Source organism: Bombyx mandarina, chromosome 15 (genome assembly GCF_030267445.1).
Source record: "Bombyx mandarina strain Sakado chromosome 15, ASM3026744v2".
Lineage (NCBI taxonomy): Eukaryota > Metazoa > Arthropoda > Insecta > Lepidoptera > Bombycidae > Bombyx > Bombyx mandarina.
Genome location: NC_143221.1, coordinates 15,594,841 through 15,614,591, shown reverse-complemented (window position 1 = coordinate 15,614,591; position 19,751 = coordinate 15,594,841). Strand labels below are relative to the sequence as shown.

The window sequence follows — 19,751 nt, the reverse complement described above, 5'->3', positions numbered from 1 at the left end:
TTCGCGTTCGGATTCGCGACATATCCATTCATTATTATTAATTAGCTCAGATGAGTGTAGAAGCTCACGGCTCACCTCTTATTAAGTTGCTACTGGAGTCCTCTATTTCGATTTTGTAGTACAAGGGCATCAAACCTAAACGAATTAGTGGTTCCCGGCAGAAATAGCCAGGGTGGAGATACGAGCGAACAAGCGGGTTTACTGCTGGTTGGACCTCTTGTGAGTCCGCACAGGTAGGTACCACCGCCCCGCCATTTCTGCCGTGAAGCAGTAATGCGTTTCGGTTTGAAGGGTGGGGTAGCCGTTGTAACTATACTGAGACCTTAGAACTTATATCCTAAGGTGGGTGGCGCATTTACGTTGTAGATGTCTATGGGCTCCAGTAAGCACTTTACACCAGGTGGGCTGTAAGCTCGTCCACGCATCTAAGCACTAAGAAAATAAAAAATAAATAAATAAAAAAGAAATAACGCCCAGCACTAGTAAATTCTCTAAGGGTCTGTAAACTATTCTGATTTTGGTGACAATAAAATATCCTATCGAATGGACCGATATTTATGTTCGTTGACCTTCGTGTGCTGGTCGGCAGTCACATTTCATTCATTCGATTGCATTTTACATTTCTTCTTCTTCTTCTTCTCAGTCGTGTCACTCTTGACAGAGTGGTCAAGTTTAATTTTAAGAGTTTAATTTTTTTAAGAGTGGTTTAATTTTACATTTAAATCATAACTAATTCGATACGAATAATTTTTATTTGCTCATAAAAATAATTATTATTGATATTGCGATTCAGATTCACAAATAAATGAGGTCTTTTAACACGCGCCGTTTTTTTTTTCTATAAAAATACCCGATGTGAATAAAATTAATTGCTGTATATTGGTAAGCGCAACATTTGAGAGCGGCTGGACTGATTTGATAATTTATTTCAATTCTATTGGCAACTAGCTGTACCCGTCCGCTTCGCTGGGCATTTAAAATTAACATTATTATTTCTCACCCCCACAAAGATTCTCATCATTAACACCCCCGTAACTGGTGTACAGAGTCCAACACTCATATAAACATTAGCCTATCCATTAAGTGCATGTATTTTCTAAATGGATACCAAGTTTCAAGTCAATCGGATGCACGGTTCAGTAGTTATAACGGAACATCCGTAAAAACCACTGTAGATTTATATATTAGTATAGATAAATAGTACGAATAAGGAACTTGATGGAAAGAATAAACGATCGAAATTGAATTGTCCAAATTCACAAAACGATCACGAACATTTTTATCAATCGAACCGAATATTATCGCGCCAGTGTCTTCCCGCATTCTTACTAATTTGTTTCTCTTTTGTTTTAGAATTCTTCAGGAAGCTGCTCAAGCTGTCGCGAGAAGAGTTCCACGCGATGTTCAAGAGAACCTACGGAATGATTTACGAACAGCATTCCTACGTCTTTGAACAGTTATTCGAACAACTTGAAAGGTGATTAAATGATTTTAATAATACTAGTGGGCCCTAAGTAATCGAAATTCGACTATAACTATAATTGAAATTATAAGTTTGTACACTATTATGATTCTATTGTCAAAAACACTAATTCTATAAACAAAGATTTCGCCAAGACTCTACTTCAGACTATAAGCATTAAGAAAAGTTAAGACAAAGACAATAAACAAATAGTATGTATTGTGTGTGCGTGTGTGTGTCAAATACATGGTAGTGTGTGTAATGTTTTTATTTTATCGATTTAATATATGTACAAATATTAATGCAAAATTAAAAAAAAATATTAACATTCTGCATTCCTTCTCTATATTCTCTATAAATGGGGGAAATTTCATAATCCTCCGTCCGCGCAATTTTCGCAAAAAGAGGTAAAAAGTTTTTGCTTCACGTATTAATATATAGATAAGAATGTTGCCACATTATTTGCGATGAAATTTACTAAAAACTTTTTTAGTGCCACCGAAGGTGAACGTACTATGATTCGTGTAGATACTAGAGTTGTTATCATTATAGACCAGTATTCTTTCCAGTGGTGAGTTCGAAGGGATTTTGACTACGCTCGTTATGGAATATAATTCCGAAGAGAGATTTTAATAATAATAAGAAACTTACATAAATAAAATTCGTTGTTCTACCACAACACAATACAATCAGCAGACTTAAAAATAAAATATAATTGAGAGCTCTTAAAAACCATCCATTTTTCGTTTTCAAAGAAAACAATATTCAATGCTAAACAATTTTGAAAGCTCCGTTAAAAGATAATTTTAATAGTAGTTACACTTAAGTTTTTGCAAAGCCACTACTTCAATTTTTCGACTCCCTCCCTGACTTATTCTAAAAAAATATCTTTATCTTATTACGAGTATAATATGTACTTTACTTTAATAAGAAATGAATAATATTTAACACAAAAGTATTTAAGAAAAATTCTATTTTTAAACAATGAGACATCTCGAAGACAGCAAAATGTTCATCTATATTAAAAAGAAAATCTGTAAGTGTGTATGTTTGTCCTAAATATGTTACTAAGCCGTTTATCCGTCAACGATAAAACTTTGTACAAACCATTTCTTCTAGGATTCTGTTTTTTTTTACGAATTTGACGTTTTTAGACATTTATCGACATTAATATTGTCGATTGTGACCGTGTTCCACTAGTTTTAAATACCTTTAGCTTATCAGACACAAGTACCTTCCCATTGTTCTTACTAGAAGTTCAACGTGCCACTTAGGAGATTACTCGCGTTTCGTATAGACACACTATTACTTATCCACTTTCATTTATTTTCCAGGTACTACAGCCGAGGCGACACAAACTTTGACGCAATGATGGATAGCTTCTTCGGAATTCTGTACAAGAAGATGTTCACGGTACTTAATTCGCAGTACACGTTCGATGAAAAGTAAGATTTATTTTAAATATACAGATATATGTGTAGACGGATTATTTATTAAATGGTGGTGGGGCATATCATGAGACGGTACCGGTAGGTAACTATTTCTGCTGCGAATCAGTCATCCTGCTTTGAGCACAACTGTTGTGACGTAGACGTCTTATTTGAAACCCTTTCGCTACTATCGGTGACTATAGTCACCCGTCTCATTCGCGAAACAGCTGCTCTTGAGTTTTTAGGTCTCCTTTGGAGGCGCTCGGGCAGCTGTTAGCAAATCCCACACCTTCTGGCAGAGCCTATGCTTGCCCTCCTGTCCTGGTGAAACCGGAAAGGCCTCAGGCCACCAGTAATCCCTCAATCCTAAAAAAAAGTTACGCGGCAGAAATAGGAGGGAAAGTGGTAATCTACCGCTCTACACCAGTAAGCTAGTGTTGGCGATTGCAGTAGGTACGGTATAACATGCAGGAAGCATATTCCATGAATGGTCCCAGAAAAGTGTATGACTTTTTTTTATTGCTTAGATGGGTGGATGAGATCACAGCCCACCTGGTCTTAAGTGGTTACTGGAGCCCATAGACATCTACAACTTAAATGCGCCACCCAGGCCCAGGACGTTAAAAAACTCGCACTAAGCACACTGATTAGAGCCCCGTGAGCTCACGGATTCGCTCGGCAAAGCTGGTATAACCCCTCGAGGTTACCAGAATAGGTAGAAAAGAAAAGGTAACGACGTTATTCTTTCTTTGCGGCGCGCCATCAAGTTAACCACCATACTATATAAACCATAGTAACAATGTTATCATAATGTTTCTATGGAGCAGTTTATGTCGTATTTATCGCTCTTAATCGTGGAGTTACGGGCACATAAAACACACGTTATCCAGTGCGGTTTCAGATTTCAATGCGTTAGTATTACGGCTTAAGAATTTATCTGGTGATTAATGTTCGTGTATACAAACAGCTACGCTTCGTTGATGGTTTAGAAAGTTCCTGAAAAAGGATGCATATGAACATAATATTTACGGATATATTTCGCGTTGTTCATGATAAATGACTGAAATTTGAAAATGAAAATTTGAAATGTGATTTTTTGAAAATGTAATTTTTTACTGGCGGCAGGTCCTCTTGTGAGTCCTCGTGGAGCCCAAAGACATCTACAACGTAAATACGCCATCCACCTTGAGATATAAGTTCTAAGGTCTCAAGTATAGTTACAACTATTCGTAACTATCTAACTAATCTAAGTTCGTTGTAACTATTCGTAAATGTCTAAATGTTAATGCTGTGAGACATATAGACCTGTGATATGTAGAACTAAGTATGCGAAGGTCTACGGGTTGAGAAGAGAATTTATTATGGCATTAGGTAAACCCTAGAGGAAGAGGACTGTTAGACTGTTAGAGGAAGTCTGAAAGTGGTACCTGTGACAGAGAAGCTGAGGAGTGCGCGTTTGGGATGGTATGGACATGTGATGAGACGAAATGAAAATGAGGTTGGTAAGAGAGTGTTAACTATGAATGTGGAAGGATATAGAGGAAGAGGTAGACCTAAGAAGAAATGGATGGATTGTGTGAAAGACGATATGGGTAAGAGGGGAGTGAGCGAAGAAATGATATATGATAGAAGAGTATGGAAGGAGAAAACATGTTGCGCCGAGCCCAGGTGACTGGGTGAAGAGCAAGATAATGATGATGAATGAGTAGGTAAACCTTGCGAAAGTATATTTTTTACCGCTTTATCCAAGTCTGTCAGTGCTTCCGTGAAATTGAGTCATCCTATTCGCGATACTCGGCGGCATGCTGGTGTAAACAAATGTCGGCCACGTGTTTATGTACTTCGCTTACAATGTACTTTAAGTATTCGTTTGACGGGTGTGAAGTTACTGCTTTATTGTCTCCTATTAGGTGGTGTCTTATATTGTGTGCTTAGTGCGAATTTTTTAACGCTCTCGATCGCGTAAAAGTTAACTGAAATTTGTATGGAGTTGGAGTGTTTGCCTACGTTTGCCGCTAGGGGCGCTGTTCCAACTCTATACGAATTTGAGTTAACTTTAACGTTATCGAGAACCTTTATACGCCGAGTTTATATTAACGAGCGCCTTTATACACTATATATTATTAGGTTTACACTTTGTAAATGTAATTTCTATCATGCAATTTTTTTTTATTGCATAGATGGGTGGACGATTTCACAGCCCAACTGGTGTTAAGTGGTTACCGGAGCCTATAGACATCTACAACGTAAATGCGCCATCCACCTTGAGATATAGGTTCTAAAGTCTCAGTATAGTTACAACGGCTGCCCCACCCTTCAAACCGAAACGCATTACTGCTTCACGGCAGAAAGAGGCAGGGTGGTGATACCTACCCGTGCTGACTCACAAGAGGTCCTATCACCAGTAATTACGCAGATTATAATTAAAACAAATAATTTTATTTTGAACCGTTACCTAAAAAGTGACATGTGTGTACATGGTAACTACTTATGTGAAGAAAATAAACGGCCTGAATAACGCATTCAGTAAATTTGACTGATATGTACGACACTGTTGTCCATGATAATCGTCACCAGTAATAAACCAGTACGCGTTCAGAACGGTTGTTTGTTTTCATAGTCACATAAGTAGGTATATCCCATTGACACATTCACTACTTTTTTTTTAAACTTATTACTCTAATTTCTTTATAGATACCTAAAATGCGTGAACGAACATATGCGTGAGATCCAGCCCTTCGAGGACGTTCCCAAGAAGCTATCAGTTCAACTCCGAAGGGCGGTGGTCGCCACCCGCACCTTCCACAAAGCGCTCCGAGCCGGCGCTGATGTAGTACGCGACATGACTCAGGTAAGCGCTGGTTAGGAAGAAATCAATATGGCCACTGTCAGTCCCGGTTGGCAGTCGTACTCATCTATATGTTGATATGTGAAACAAAAACTTTGTACCCCTTTTTACGAAAATTGCGAGGACGGCGGAGTATGAAATTTCTCACACTTACAGAGAATATAGAGAAGAAGTGCAGAATGCTAATATTTTTATTTAATTATGCATAAAAAACACATTAAATCAATAAAAAAAGCATTACACACGCTACTATGTATTTACTATGTGTTTACTGTAAATTGTGAAACTTTTATTATTGTTTAGTCTGTGGTCGAATTGAGAATAGATAGATATTGTTTGTCTTTAATATTATTGATCTATAGTGCAGTTTTGGCGAATACGTGATTATATTATCGAATTATAATATAATAGTTTTTGACAATAGAACCATAATAATATTTAAACTTATAATTTCAATTAAATATAGTTGAATTTCGACTACTGGGACCACTAGTACCGAATAAATACATAACTAACCCAATGTGACAATGTCCACGTCAAACCCTGCAGACAGGTAGCTACAAATATTTCTATAAAAATATGTAGGTACTTCACATGCGAACGACTTGCACGATGAAAGAATAACATCATGCGTTCCGATTTTAAGAATGAGACTACCGTTTTACTATTCAAATGAGATTTCTATCTCATCTCTGTATCATCTCTGTATCAATGTGGGTTCAATGGGTGGGTGTGTATCAATGTATCTATAAGGTTCGATAACCACTTAAAGCCAACCAGGTCATGAGAACTATCCTTCTATATACAGCACTGAAAAACCATCGGACGAGATAAGATACAGTATAATGTTACGATTTGGCTAGCAGCCAAATATATAATATTCACGTATGACGTGATATATGCTGTAAGCGTAAAATTTAGATGTTATCATAATATAAGTATATTATTTGCGTAAACGGGCAGGAAAGTTCAAGGTACCTCTGTTACTATCCGATTACTGAAGCACAAAACTGAAAGTCCAAAAATGACATCGAATAATAATAATTAGGTATTATGTATCTCTATTACAGTAAATAAACCGTAGCATTTTGTTAGTAAGCATTAGGTACTTAAAATCTACTAGCCGTACTCGCCTGCTTCGCTGGGCATCTAAAATTAACGTTATTATGTATTGTCATTATTATTAGGCAGTCCAACCCTCATATAAATATTAGCCTACCCATTAAGTACATGTATTTTCTACATGGATACCAAGTTTCAAGTCAATCGGATGCATGCTTCAGTAGTTATAACGGAACATCCGTAAAAACCACTGTAGATTTATATATTAGTATAGAAGTATAGATGTAACTTAAAAACCTAACACTCTAACTATTTCACTTTTTAGTACAATATTTTTTATATTTTATTTATTTTACATTAATAAAGTTGTTCTAGTGCAGGACAGTCCTAATTCCGATGCCATTCACAGCCAAAACATCATAATTATCTCACGACGAGTTTGCACTTGGGACATTCTCCGTTTGACATTAACGGAATCTCAAATTAACGTTTACCGGAGAATTGTTCACACAGGATGTTTGCTCGAAGGAAATCACAATCGGAAACTCGCGTTTTATATGAAATGGATTTCTTAGAATACCTACGCCATTTTGTTTTCTTCGCTTTTCTCGTAAAGCGCGGGTGTTTGATGACGTGTCTTTTGTTAACGATAATTCTATATTGAGTTTATGAAAATACATTTTTAGTAAGTTCTCTGAGTAAACCTCTCAGTTCTTGAAACTTTTTCATACTGATCTTCTTATCTATTTATAATTGCGGATAGCCATCATATAACAAAAGATGTTTGAAAAATGCCTGAATCTTGCTAGCGACATTTTCAAGAGAAGCTTGCATATTTACAACGAACAACAATTCGGACTGTTCAGTTTATTTTTTTGGGACTTATTTATCTGACTTCATCAGTTTTGGGTCTATAGTCGGATTTTTTATTAGACGAAGTAAACTGACGTTTACTGTGTTGTCAGTTTTTGATGAAATAAAAATAGTGTTGTGACAAAGTGAACGATTGAAAAAACTCCTGAATTAATGAAATTGCCTCGATTGTCTAGTGAATAGTTAGTGTGCCGAACTGCCGATATCGGGCACGGGGTTCGAATTTTAGCCGTGCTTTGTACATACCAACGAGTTTTCGACGAAACATTATGTTCCTATGGTATCTACCTGTACTGAATACCGAGTGTTTTAAACATTAAGAAAAACATTGCGAGGAAGCTTGTAAGACTGTCCTATTTCCAATGCATCATATAGTTGAAACTATAGATGTATAAAATATAACAATTATAGGTACATAGGTAATGAAAATAAAAAAAACTGATTGTAGTTACATACTACTAGTAACATATTATTATATTGGATCACTTTAATACAATTTTATTGTAAAATATAAATAATATTCTTTTATAGTTTGAAATTAATGAGTAACTCTTCACACTCATTGTTCATTTATGTGATTGAACGAGAACTGAACGCATCACTATTACTTTAAATATAGCAACATTATTTCACAAAGTGACATTAGCTACTGTCAGCTGGCTTCGTCTAATTAAAAATCCGACTATAAGTACATTTTGCATTTGATTATCATAGATATAGACATTAAACACATAAAAATTTAGATTCTCAAATACCAAAAAGATAAAAATATCACTTTTTATTTGTTTTTCTCCATTTTCGTTATAATATCAAACTGACATTATTACCAAAACATTAAATAACATTTAAAAAAAAATAAAAAAAATTTACAATGATTTTACCCGTGCCACAATACTGAATGTCGCAAAGTCACGCCTTAATGTTATCCATCACGTCACATTCATAATTTTAGCACGTAATCATTACGTACGTACTTAGTAGCCACGAGATCATTTGAGATTTTATAATCATGCAAACCCGTTCAGATTTATGGGCGACGTTATTAATGAGCACGCTATTGAATTACAAACATCGATGTTAACAATGTAATGAACATTTGTCTATTCTGGGCACGGAATTATCGCCGCTTATATCGCGTGTGTATTTTGCACATCACTTCGATGAATACAATATTATTATGGTATAGTAAGCTTGTGGTGGGGCGTCTTGTGAGCCCGCACGGGTAGGCACCCTTGCCTATTTCTGTCATGACGCAGTAATGCGTTTCGGTTTAACGTGTGGGGCAGCCTTTGGGACTCTGAAACTGGGACTTAGAACTTATATCTCAAAGTTTACGTTGTTGATGTAACAAAACCTCTTTTTGGATTTATTGCAAACAAGGGCACAATAGTCTCCTCTGATTAGCAGTTACTACCGCTTCAGGGTAAAAGTTTGGTAAATGTTCTCGAAAAATTGATAATTGTTGTACGGAAAACCAATGCGTGTGCTCAGAAGGGGTAGTATATGTAACTGAATGTGATAAAAACCTCAGTAAATCTCATGAGCACAAAAGCAATGATTTCTTAATCATAATTTTGAGTTTGTCTATATGAAAACGAATATGATGTTGGTGTTTGTAATTTGAAATGTATGAATTTTAAAATGTAATTGGCATACGCATGTTTATACATTAAATTATATATGTATTTATTTCATTTTGTGTATTCGGTTTGAATTGGAATTATGTGCGTCATAATTTTCAATGAATGCATAGTGAACTCTGTGAGTGATAAAGCTATTGTTACAAGCGCTCAATTGTATAATTATTATGATCTAGAGGGATGAATGGCTATATGGTGTAAGTGACATTTATCTTTCTAATGAAAGGTCCGTTTTATTTGGTATTAGCATGAACAATTCGATGTTTTTAATCGAACTTCAATTACGTTTAAACCATTCAAAGGGCTGAACAAAAAAAATTATATTTTTTCTAAATTTTAAACTTTAAATGGTTCTCCTGTAAAGTTTAAAAAATCTTAAACCAAATGGCCTTTCACCCCTCGATATGTGTACCCCTCGATATGTGTACCCTTTGAAGCATAATGCCCGATTACTTCGCGGTAGAAATAAGCAGGACGGTAGTAGATTTTTTTATCTTTTTTTTTATTGCTTTAATGGATGGAGGAGCTCACAGCCCAAGTTAAGTTGTTACTGGAGCCCATAGACATCTACGACGTAAATGCTCCACCCACCTAGAGATATCAGTTCTAAGGTCTCAGTATAGTTACAGCGGCCGCCCCGCCCTTCAAAACGCATTACTGCTTCACGGCAGAATCACCCGCGCGGGCTCACAACAATATTCAAATTCAGTTTCTTCGATAAATAGTTTTCTATTATAGTTTTTCATTATATTTTACAGTATGCGAGTAGGCTAATAAAAGTTTTTTCTCGGGATTCATCTCACAGATCCCCGACCAATAGACATCGAATATACCTAACTTTTGCGTAAATTAAATTCACAACTTCATCATTGATATTCTGAACGAACGAAACTGAATTATGAATCGTTCATTTAAATGAAATAAAATTGTAATTCACAAAGCAAAATATACAGTCACCACAGAAAAACGTAATGAGCAATGTCTTCGTGAATCACTAACCGCTGTCGGCAGTGTCGGCGTCTGTACATTGATCTCGAATGGCGCCGCCTGATATATCACGCTTATTTATTGTTTATGCTAATTACATTTATTTATAATTAACGGAAGGCACGCTCGTGACACAGCGGAATTGTGCGCATCTGAAGCGCAAATCGCAGTTACGCGATATCAACTTAAAAATTTTCAATTGATAAACATTTTTCTTTATACATTAAACATTTCGATTCGGCTATAAATATTCAAATCCCGATACCTTAAAATTGTGTAATCATTAATCTGGATAACGCGTTCTCAGAATACTTGCCTCATGTGTTTATTTGGCACATTATTAATATTAATAAAAATTTGTAATGTTTTTATCGTTGTAATGAAACTTGTATCTACATGTGGAAACTGTTTAAAGTTTCTTTTATATATTTAGTAGTTATGGGTACAAAACTTTTTTTATTTGAGTTCGAAAACATGTAATTCTGGATTCTAATTCGATACTACAGTCAAAATTAATAGTTTTCCTCATCAGAGTATTTACTCAGTGTATCTCAGAGTATACTCAGAGTATTTAATAAACTCAGTGGACTGTGTCTATGGGTTAATTTTAACCCATAGACACAGCCCACTGAGTTTATCGCCAGATCTTCTCAGTGGGTCGCGTTTCCGATCCAGTGGTAGATTCTGCGAAGCACAGCTATTGCTAGGGCAGTGTTAAGAACACCTCCGGTTTTGAGCCCCGTGAGCTTACCTACACGCTGAAATAGCCTCTAAAGGCTATCAGCATAGGAAGGAAAAAAAAGATACAGTTTATTTTTTCTTTCCAGGCGGGTTTGACCCCGGAATGCGCAACAGCTTGGACTAGGCTGAGGTACTGCGGCGCGTGCGGCGGACTCCAAGTCCCAGCCTGCTCCCGGTACTGTCACAACGTCATCCGTGGATGTCTGCCAGCTCACGCTGATCTGGGCGAGCAATGGGATGCGTATGTCGGTAAGCGACCAACGAATTAACAGAATATTAAGACTAATTGCTACGCTTGAGCCTCGTCGAAAGCGTATTAATGAACTAGAGTCAGATAATTGTGACGCTTTGTTCTGAGGATTTCACAATCCACAAAATAAATATCAAATGTTGGAAGCCCGACTTGTTTAGATACTAACTGCTTTTGTTTTCTGCAACAAATCTATTAATCTGGGGTATTGTTGCGACAGTCTAGCCTGTTTATTGGTAAGTAAAACGTCAGAATCTAAGCTACACATGTATAATTAGATGGGTTATCTAAAAGAAAACACTATTGGTAAAATAATTATGAATGTATTATATAATATAATAAATTATTACGTGACGACTAATTAACGTATATTTGGACTCCAGACGCCGTAGACAAAGTAGCCGACCGACTCCTCGGCCCTTTCAACATAGCTATGGTGGTCGAACCGATCGACATCAAGATATCCGAAGCCATCATGAGTTTCCAAGAGCACAATCGCGAAATATCACAGCGGATATTCACCGGTTGCGGAAAACCTGTCCTGGGTGGCGGAGGTGGCGCCGGACCGTTCTTCGCTTCTGATCGAGCGAGGAGGTCACCTCGGGCGATACCAGACTTTGACTGGAACCAGAAAGCGAACGACGTTGATGACTTCGAGGTGGAAACTACCTTTGAAAGCTTGATCAACGATGATCCACAGTTAGTTGGACTCAGGACTCCCGAGGGAATCAAGAAGGCCACAGCCGAAATGGCAGAACAGGCCAAACTTCGGGATAGGTTCCTCCAGTACATGAGAGGGAATATCGGTCTCGAAGAGTATGAAGAGCACGAGAGGAAGAAACGTGACGCCGACCCCGACCCGGCGCCCGCGGGCGGTCTGGACATTGATTTCAGAAATTACGATTTCGATAAGAAATCGAAAAAGAAGAAACCTGCTGCCAAATCCGAAGACAGTCACGGTGAGTTCTTAGTTGAACGTGAAAAAAATATTCACGATTTCTTTTCGTCTATTTGGTCTAGTCAGAAATTGATTGTGTGTCTTCCAAATGTACTCAAGGTGACATAAAAGTATTAACTAGCTCAAAGTGCTGATACATTTACCAAAACACATAGACGCGATTTTCATGGGAATTGAGGTCAAATGTTCGTTAGATGCATGCAAAATTTAATATAGACAAAGACAGGTCGGTTCACCACGCTCCACAATACATCCCATTTGTTGAAGCGATGAGTTACATTATCTCGTGCATTATCCAGGGTCAGACTGGGGCGGCCCGGCCCTAGAGCGGCTGGTCCGGGAGACGCGCACGCGGGTCCGCAACACGCGCCGCTACTGGCACCACCTGCCCGCGCTCATGTGCTCCTCCACCAGCACGCCCAGCGCGCCCTGCTTCAACGGCTCCGCGGTCGCCAGGTAACGCAGTCCTAGCGCGCGTCTCACTAAACACTCGACCGACACACACTCTTAGGACCAGGGCCCGAAATAACAATTTCGTAACGGTTCACTAATGCAACGAAGACATGATGTAATTTGCTATGTCAATCTTAGGGTATATCAAACCTATCCGATATTTTGAATTAATATGATACCAAATTTAGCAGCAAGAAATATTTTTGGAAATATAGTCATGAATTGCCACTACAAAAGACATACCATATACCTACTGGTGAATTCAATTCGTTTTATTTTCCATCATTTTTATCTTATAGAAACACTAATTCATTTCTTATGAATTGAAGTTGATTGTAAACTTTGCAATACAAGTTCTGAACAACAATCGACCGACTGAACAATTTCACCCGATCGGTGGAAGATCTTCGTTTTGTCGTTAACCCTCAAAATCCGCAGATAACACGACCCGTAAATCAGCAACCACAATATGCCGGATCTTTAAATAAAAATAAAAAAAATCATTATTTAATATTACAGTTACACCCTCATCGCCGCCGGAGACGGCACTATCGGCCTCGCTTCCAACCCTGAAGTCAAGGGCAAGGTCAGCCCCACCGCCGAGACGGTCGTGGCCGCAGAGATCGAGACTCTGAAGACCCTGACGGCGAGACTCAAGGATGCCTTCAACGGCGTCGAAGTTCAGTGGACCGATGCTGAGGATAGAGGTACCGAATCATACATAACTGCATAATATACCATTTAATATAATGATTGCCTTGCATTTGCGAAGGTCTTCAGTAAACAAAAAAGTCGTCGTGGCCTAAAGAATAAGACGTCCAGTGCATTCGTTTCTTGTGATACAGCGGTGTTCGAATCCCGCTGGCGGGTACCAATTTTTCTAATGAAATACGTACTTAACAAATGTTCACGATTGACTTCCACGGTGAAGGAATAACATCGCGTAATAAAAATCAAACTCCCAAATTATAATTTGAATTATTATTGGTCTTGTGAGTTCGCGCGGGTAGGTACCACCATCTGCCCATTTCTGCCATGAAGCAGCAATGCGTTTCGGTTTGAAGGGTTGAGCAGCCGTTGCACTGTTTAAACTGAGATCTTAGAACTTATATCTCAAGGTAGATGGCGCCATTACTTTGTAGATGTCTATGGGCTCCGGTAACTATTTAACATTAGGTGGGCCGTGAGCTCATCCACCCACCTAAGCAAAAAGAAAAATAACACGTAATTTTTTTATCAGAAATGCAACCGGCCAGTTCATCAGCGCAGGAGTACATCGACGGGGCGGAGTCGGGTTCCGGGTCGGGTGACTTCGGAAATGACGACGACCTGACCGACGACGATGATGAAGGCGAAGATGATTACGAGAGAGGTAATGCATTCTCAGTAGGTACTTGGAGTCGCTGCGGCCTAAATGATATGACGCCCGGCGTACTCGCGTCGAGCGATGAAACCGTGTCGGTGTTCGAATCCTGCAGACATCCACCGCAATATTATGAATTTAGGTAATTCGAAATCTCTAAACAAGCCTTGTATAATACAATTGAGACTTCGACCTCATGTCTCAAGGTCGGTGAGTTCGCGTTGCCTTGTCTATCTTGTCTGGTTGGATGAGCAAGAGCTCGAAAACATCATTCTTGATACAAGAAAATCCTTTTATTTTGAAAATAACTATATGATGTTTTTCTCGTTTAACCGCTCAAACGTTTACTTTAAATGTATCCATGTAATTATTCAGGTTCCGGCAATTCAGCTGAAGAGGAAACGGTTGAGCCACCCACGGACGTGGAGCCGCCCATGAATCCGCCGCCGCCGCTGTCCACCACCACCACCACCATCGAGCCGTACATACCCGTCATTGTAGACTCGCCTGCCACCAACAACGTGTTCGTCAGGCCCCGTCTCGACGACACACCGAGAGCCAGCGACATAGACATCCCGCCCGATACGAGCAGCGACAGAACCGAGGTTCAAGACACGTCGGCCAGGGAGCAGCCGGTCACCGACGCGGCCGACCGACCGTCGCTACAGAAAGCCCTCTTCACTTACGCTCTGCCCGTAGTGTGCGCGTGGTTCGGTACAATAATAACCGATTTGTTCTAGAAGGTTCGAAGATTCGAAACAGATTCAAAATTCAAAAAACAAGTGACAGTCGCGGTCGGAATCGTTCGAAATACAAATGCAAATCGCGTTCACTATTCGAATACGAATTGACAGTTTTTGTGGAACATGGCGGCGGCACGACCGCGCGCTTGGTGTCTGTAGCCTAGTCAGTGCGACGGCCGGGGGAGTGTAAGTACTGTGATAAAAGTGTGGAGTGTTCCGTGAACTAATGAACTATCACTGTGACCGTTGAAAACGCGCCGAAACATACAACCAATACATATTTATTTTGATTCGCTGATTCAATTCAATTATGGAATAAGTCGAAATTGACAATGGGTGAACATGGAAATGTATATAGAAAACGAAGCATTATATTTTTAAAGTGTAGTCAGCATGCTTGTAAAATCATTTGGTACTTCTATACAAATTGTTCAGTTATTGACTTATGACACTATTGGAATATGTCAGCTTGGTATGATTTCTTTCTAGAGTATATTAGCATCAATTTACATACTTAAAATATTAGCAAGAGTTGATGGATTACTACATAGGTACTTAAAATATTAGCAAAAAGGGGATGTGATTATCTCTTTCGTGACTTTCTAAAGAAATTCAAGTACTATTTGAATTACTTTTTCAATCTGGTATATTTTTTTATTTTTTTATGTAAATCAAAATGAATTATGTAGCTGATGATGAACTTATGTTTTTATTTTACTTTTTTTCTCTTTTGTCTATGAAACTGTTTGGTGTATCATTTTTAATTTTATATCCCATGAGAGTGCCGAGTGTCATTGTATAATGTAAATAATTCACTCGATGTTTAATAATGAAATATTTAATAATTTATGAAGAATATAATGCAGAACTTTAAAATAACATGCATCATATATTTATAAAGTTTGATATCGAACGAAAATTTTGTTTTCTTGAAGTCAAATTTTAAAATGAAACTTTTGTTTTTTGACAATCTTTTATTTAGCTTTGATGCATTTTTCATTATTATTATCATCGCATTTAACAAAATTCTAAAGACTTAATTTAATGGGCTCGTCAAGAACATGTATATAAAACATAGTCATGTAACTTTAAGCTAAGTTAAGACTGATTTCCTTTTTTTTGTTATAAATTAATAAAACCAATTTCATTATTATATCGTTCAATTTAAAGTTTATATCTACGGATTTATGTTTAAAGTCGACCTGCAGTCATCTAACAAACATTTTGTTTCGCAGTCTCAGATCATAGACTACTACTGCATTATAAAAATAATGAACGTTCTCACATTCAAACTAAGACAATAAGACGATATTTGTCTAAATTGTGACGCGAGCTATAGATTCAAAACTTATTCAAACACGCATTAGTGATGATTAGCTGTAATAATTTTGTCGGATCATAGTTATTATATCATTGACGAGACAGAATTCACTTTTATAAAGATTACGGTGTTGTTTTTAACTTTCTATTGATATCTCGACTACCGACTACCAAAATTGTTTATAGGAGTTACTTCAGAAACAAGATCCGAAATTTTTAAATTTTAAACTAATGTCCATAAATTCGTGTTCGGTAGCCATAGCACTCGGATCAGATAAACGTGGAGGACGTGAACAAATTCAAAATTTAAATGTGAAATTTATACCTGTCAAATCAAGCCAATCGACAAATGTAAAATATGTCAACAGTCAAACTGAAAATAATTGAGCAAAGAAATAGATTTCAAACTATCCACAGGCAGCTTTAATTTACTTTTCTGATTTAAACTTTACATAACTTGTTGTTGAACGGTACAAAAATGAAGAACGATCTTTCTGTATTTGATTTTTAAATTATGATTTTGTTAATTCAGTGTATAATACGGCTTCAGCTAAGTAAATTTTTTTCAATGCTTCATTTCGCGATCAATGTAAAATATAAAGGCAACTTGTTAAATAGCCCGACAATGATGCTTTGAAAATTATTTTAATTTTATACATAGTTTTATATATGAATATTCTAAATATACGTAATTTCTGTGTGTAGTAGGTAGTTAGAAAAAAATTGACATAAAGTATAACGCCTAGATTTTGTACAGATATTTGTTTGTTTAGTGTTTTATACCTTGCTAATATCATAAATGTAACGCACAACTACATTCGTTTGAATGATTATATCTCTCTAGACCACTGATATTATCTATTGAAATAAATAAAAAGAATTGTCAAACAATAAAGTATTATAGAAATGTCGAACAATAATTAAATGTTTACAATAAATTAAAATTTGTTTGACAACCAAGCTCATGCTTATGCCGTTCCGTTGCACGATAAACTGTTCATTCTTTGCACGACAATAAAGTTTCATTTTACTGCGAGAATGTTGCGAGTACCGGGACCAATGCCTGTGAGTAGACACTATGTGCCATCTATTTAATTATTAATTTAATAGTCAAATTGTATCTTTTTAATTGAGAAACGCAGGAACGGTCCTATATAGTTAATAAATACTTGAGTATTTTCATTTTGTAGCCCGTAACCTTGGGAACTTTTTTTTCTTGTGGCAGTTTTGTCAATCGTTGACCAGTTTTTAACAATCTAACATAATTTAACAGGCAAAATAGATATTGTAAAGAATATGTTTAGAATTCACGATTACATCAGGATGACAAAATTATATATTAAAAGTCGTAATTTTCAATGATTCTGTGTTAAATTATGGACAACTTTCATCCCGTGATTCATAAATTAGAGGAACTTAGCTGTTGCATTGGACAAATGTATTCCCCTGGACAATGACTATCGTATTACCCATACAACCACTGAAATGACGCAACGAAATATCGATTACGAGAAAGTTCATGAGTATTTTCAGTAATGGCGGATCAGGGGAGGATTGAAGCAAAAGATCAATAAAATTTTAATGCGAAAATTTACCATCTTTCTGAACAAAATAGATGAAGCGGGAACTATACTGGAAAACCAACACTAAAAAAACGATTATGAGCATCCATTTTTTTATTAGTCGAAAAATCTATTTTATCTATATTCATTCTATTTTTAAGCCTATCATTAAAATTTCTCTGTTCCCATTTAATCCGTAAAGTGTGCTTACGGATCACTGTATGAATATGTACGTGGTCTTGAAAATAAATCGGTTTTCATTCATTAACAACAAGATGATAGTTTTTGATGATTTTGAGTTTTGTTCCTTGATGGATTAGGTATTGTTTTTTGCCTTATTTTTTAGTTTATATGAAAGTTATCTCAAGATTACATTGCGTTGTAACTGCTGCAACCATTTTAAAATATTTATATATATTTAAACTGTCCCTGTACATACGAACATACAGTTTACCTGATGCCAAGTGGCTACTGTCACTAATGGACATCAGAAATGTCAATATATACTTATAACATCATATTAATAATTGATTAATCTAATAATTGATTAGATTTCAAATACTATATTTTGTAATGGTCTCTGTCTTTTAGAAGCCTTAAGCGAAATAATTATTTCTAAAAGTGATAATTATTGGCAGCTTAATCAACAATATTGTTTCATGATAATATTCGCTTGGTGAAATTTTGGTATTAAAATTTTAAATCAATTTTTCCATTCATGACGCTACAGGCAGCTTAAAATTTAAAACAAACAATTTCTTTTCGGCGTACAAATAGTGTTTATACCATGATGGTAAAAACGAACTAAGATATAATAACATAAAGTACATAGTTTTTTCTACATTTGTGTTAATGATAATATTACGGATATTGAAGATTATTTTACCATAGATTATCTGTAATGAATAATTTATGATTAAGACAACTGTATCAATTTATCATGACATTAGCTTTCGACTAAATGTTGTTAAAAATTGAAATGTTGCTAGGAAATCGTAGTTTTTATATCGTATTATGTGGTGTACTATGTAACAGGGTAACCGAATAGAAACTGTTCAAAACGTATTGCAAAATAAAATGTTCATGAACACGCGTTGATCTAAAACATGAAATATAGATTTATAATCGATAAGCTCTCAAAGTTATTTTTAACCTTTTGACTGTGACTGACGTAATCAGGTCGATTTCTGTTACTAAGGTCTGGAATATCTAGTAGTATCTGGGAAATATGAATCCGAAGATACTAAGAACAAATCAATGTCCAAGAGACTTAAACGACTAAAACATGTATTAACAACAAAAGGGAAAGTTAAGCAATCCAGGCGCTTAGTAACAGAAATCGACCTTACTACCGCGTACGGCACCGGCGACCTGCATGGCAGTCAATGTGTTAATATAACTGTCTCTGTGTAGTCTCTATGATTTAATTTTTTTTATCGATCCATTATTTTATCGTCCACACATCGATAGTATAATAGTCGATAATCGTAATAGTCGTTGCATGTATGAATTAGAAATGATATTACTATCGATTAAAATAACATAACATAGAGTTTTGTATTTAATCAGATTCAATTAATCGACGGTCACGCGTTATGTGAGAAAAATCTAGTCGCGTTCAGTCTAAATTAAAATTTCACATGAAATAGCATAATAACGTGTTTTTCTCATGGACGTTGTGACTGTGAATACTTAAATACATTTGTTTGTAAGCGCTTTCACTGTTCATTGTGTCCATCATTTTTCATAGAAAAACTTGTAATGTAATTGGCAGGTTTGAATGTGTTTTAGCGCTTATTAACAAATCGAAAATGATATTGAATACCGGGTATATACCTTTCGAAAGGTGAAATGGAATTTTTATACAGACATATTAATTATTGTTAAGGTATTGAAATCATGTAAATAATTAAAAAAGATAACGTGTAATGTTTCGTTTTATTTTTAAATCAAACTTTACAAAGTCCTATCCGAATTCGTTAAGCGTGACGTCATTTGAGATCAAAATACGATAATTATAGATAAATTCATAACGATCTCTTACTTCGTCTTTGAACTA

The 19,751-nt window shown here is 36.4% G+C and overlaps 1 protein-coding gene across 1 annotated transcript in view; it reads left to right on the top strand.

The window, feature by feature from the left end:
• dlp (glypican dally-like) overlaps positions 1 to 19,621 on the top strand; it is a 122,903-nt gene extending 103,282 nt beyond the window's left edge. The window contains exons 3-11 of the mRNA XM_028184080.2: positions 1,354 to 1,477; positions 2,797 to 2,907; positions 5,587 to 5,743; positions 11,130 to 11,292; positions 11,677 to 12,252; positions 12,551 to 12,707; positions 13,224 to 13,411; positions 13,945 to 14,076; positions 14,443 to 19,621. Of these exons, the coding sequence (XP_028039881.2) occupies positions 1,354 to 1,477; positions 2,797 to 2,907; positions 5,587 to 5,743; positions 11,130 to 11,292; positions 11,677 to 12,252; positions 12,551 to 12,707; positions 13,224 to 13,411; positions 13,945 to 14,076; positions 14,443 to 14,807 (1,973 nt within the window). The 3' untranslated portion in view covers positions 14,808 to 19,621. The remainder of the gene's footprint in view (positions 1 to 1,353; positions 1,478 to 2,796; positions 2,908 to 5,586; positions 5,744 to 11,129; positions 11,293 to 11,676; positions 12,253 to 12,550; positions 12,708 to 13,223; positions 13,412 to 13,944; positions 14,077 to 14,442) is intronic.
• Positions 19,622 to 19,751: the final 130 nt, after the last annotated feature.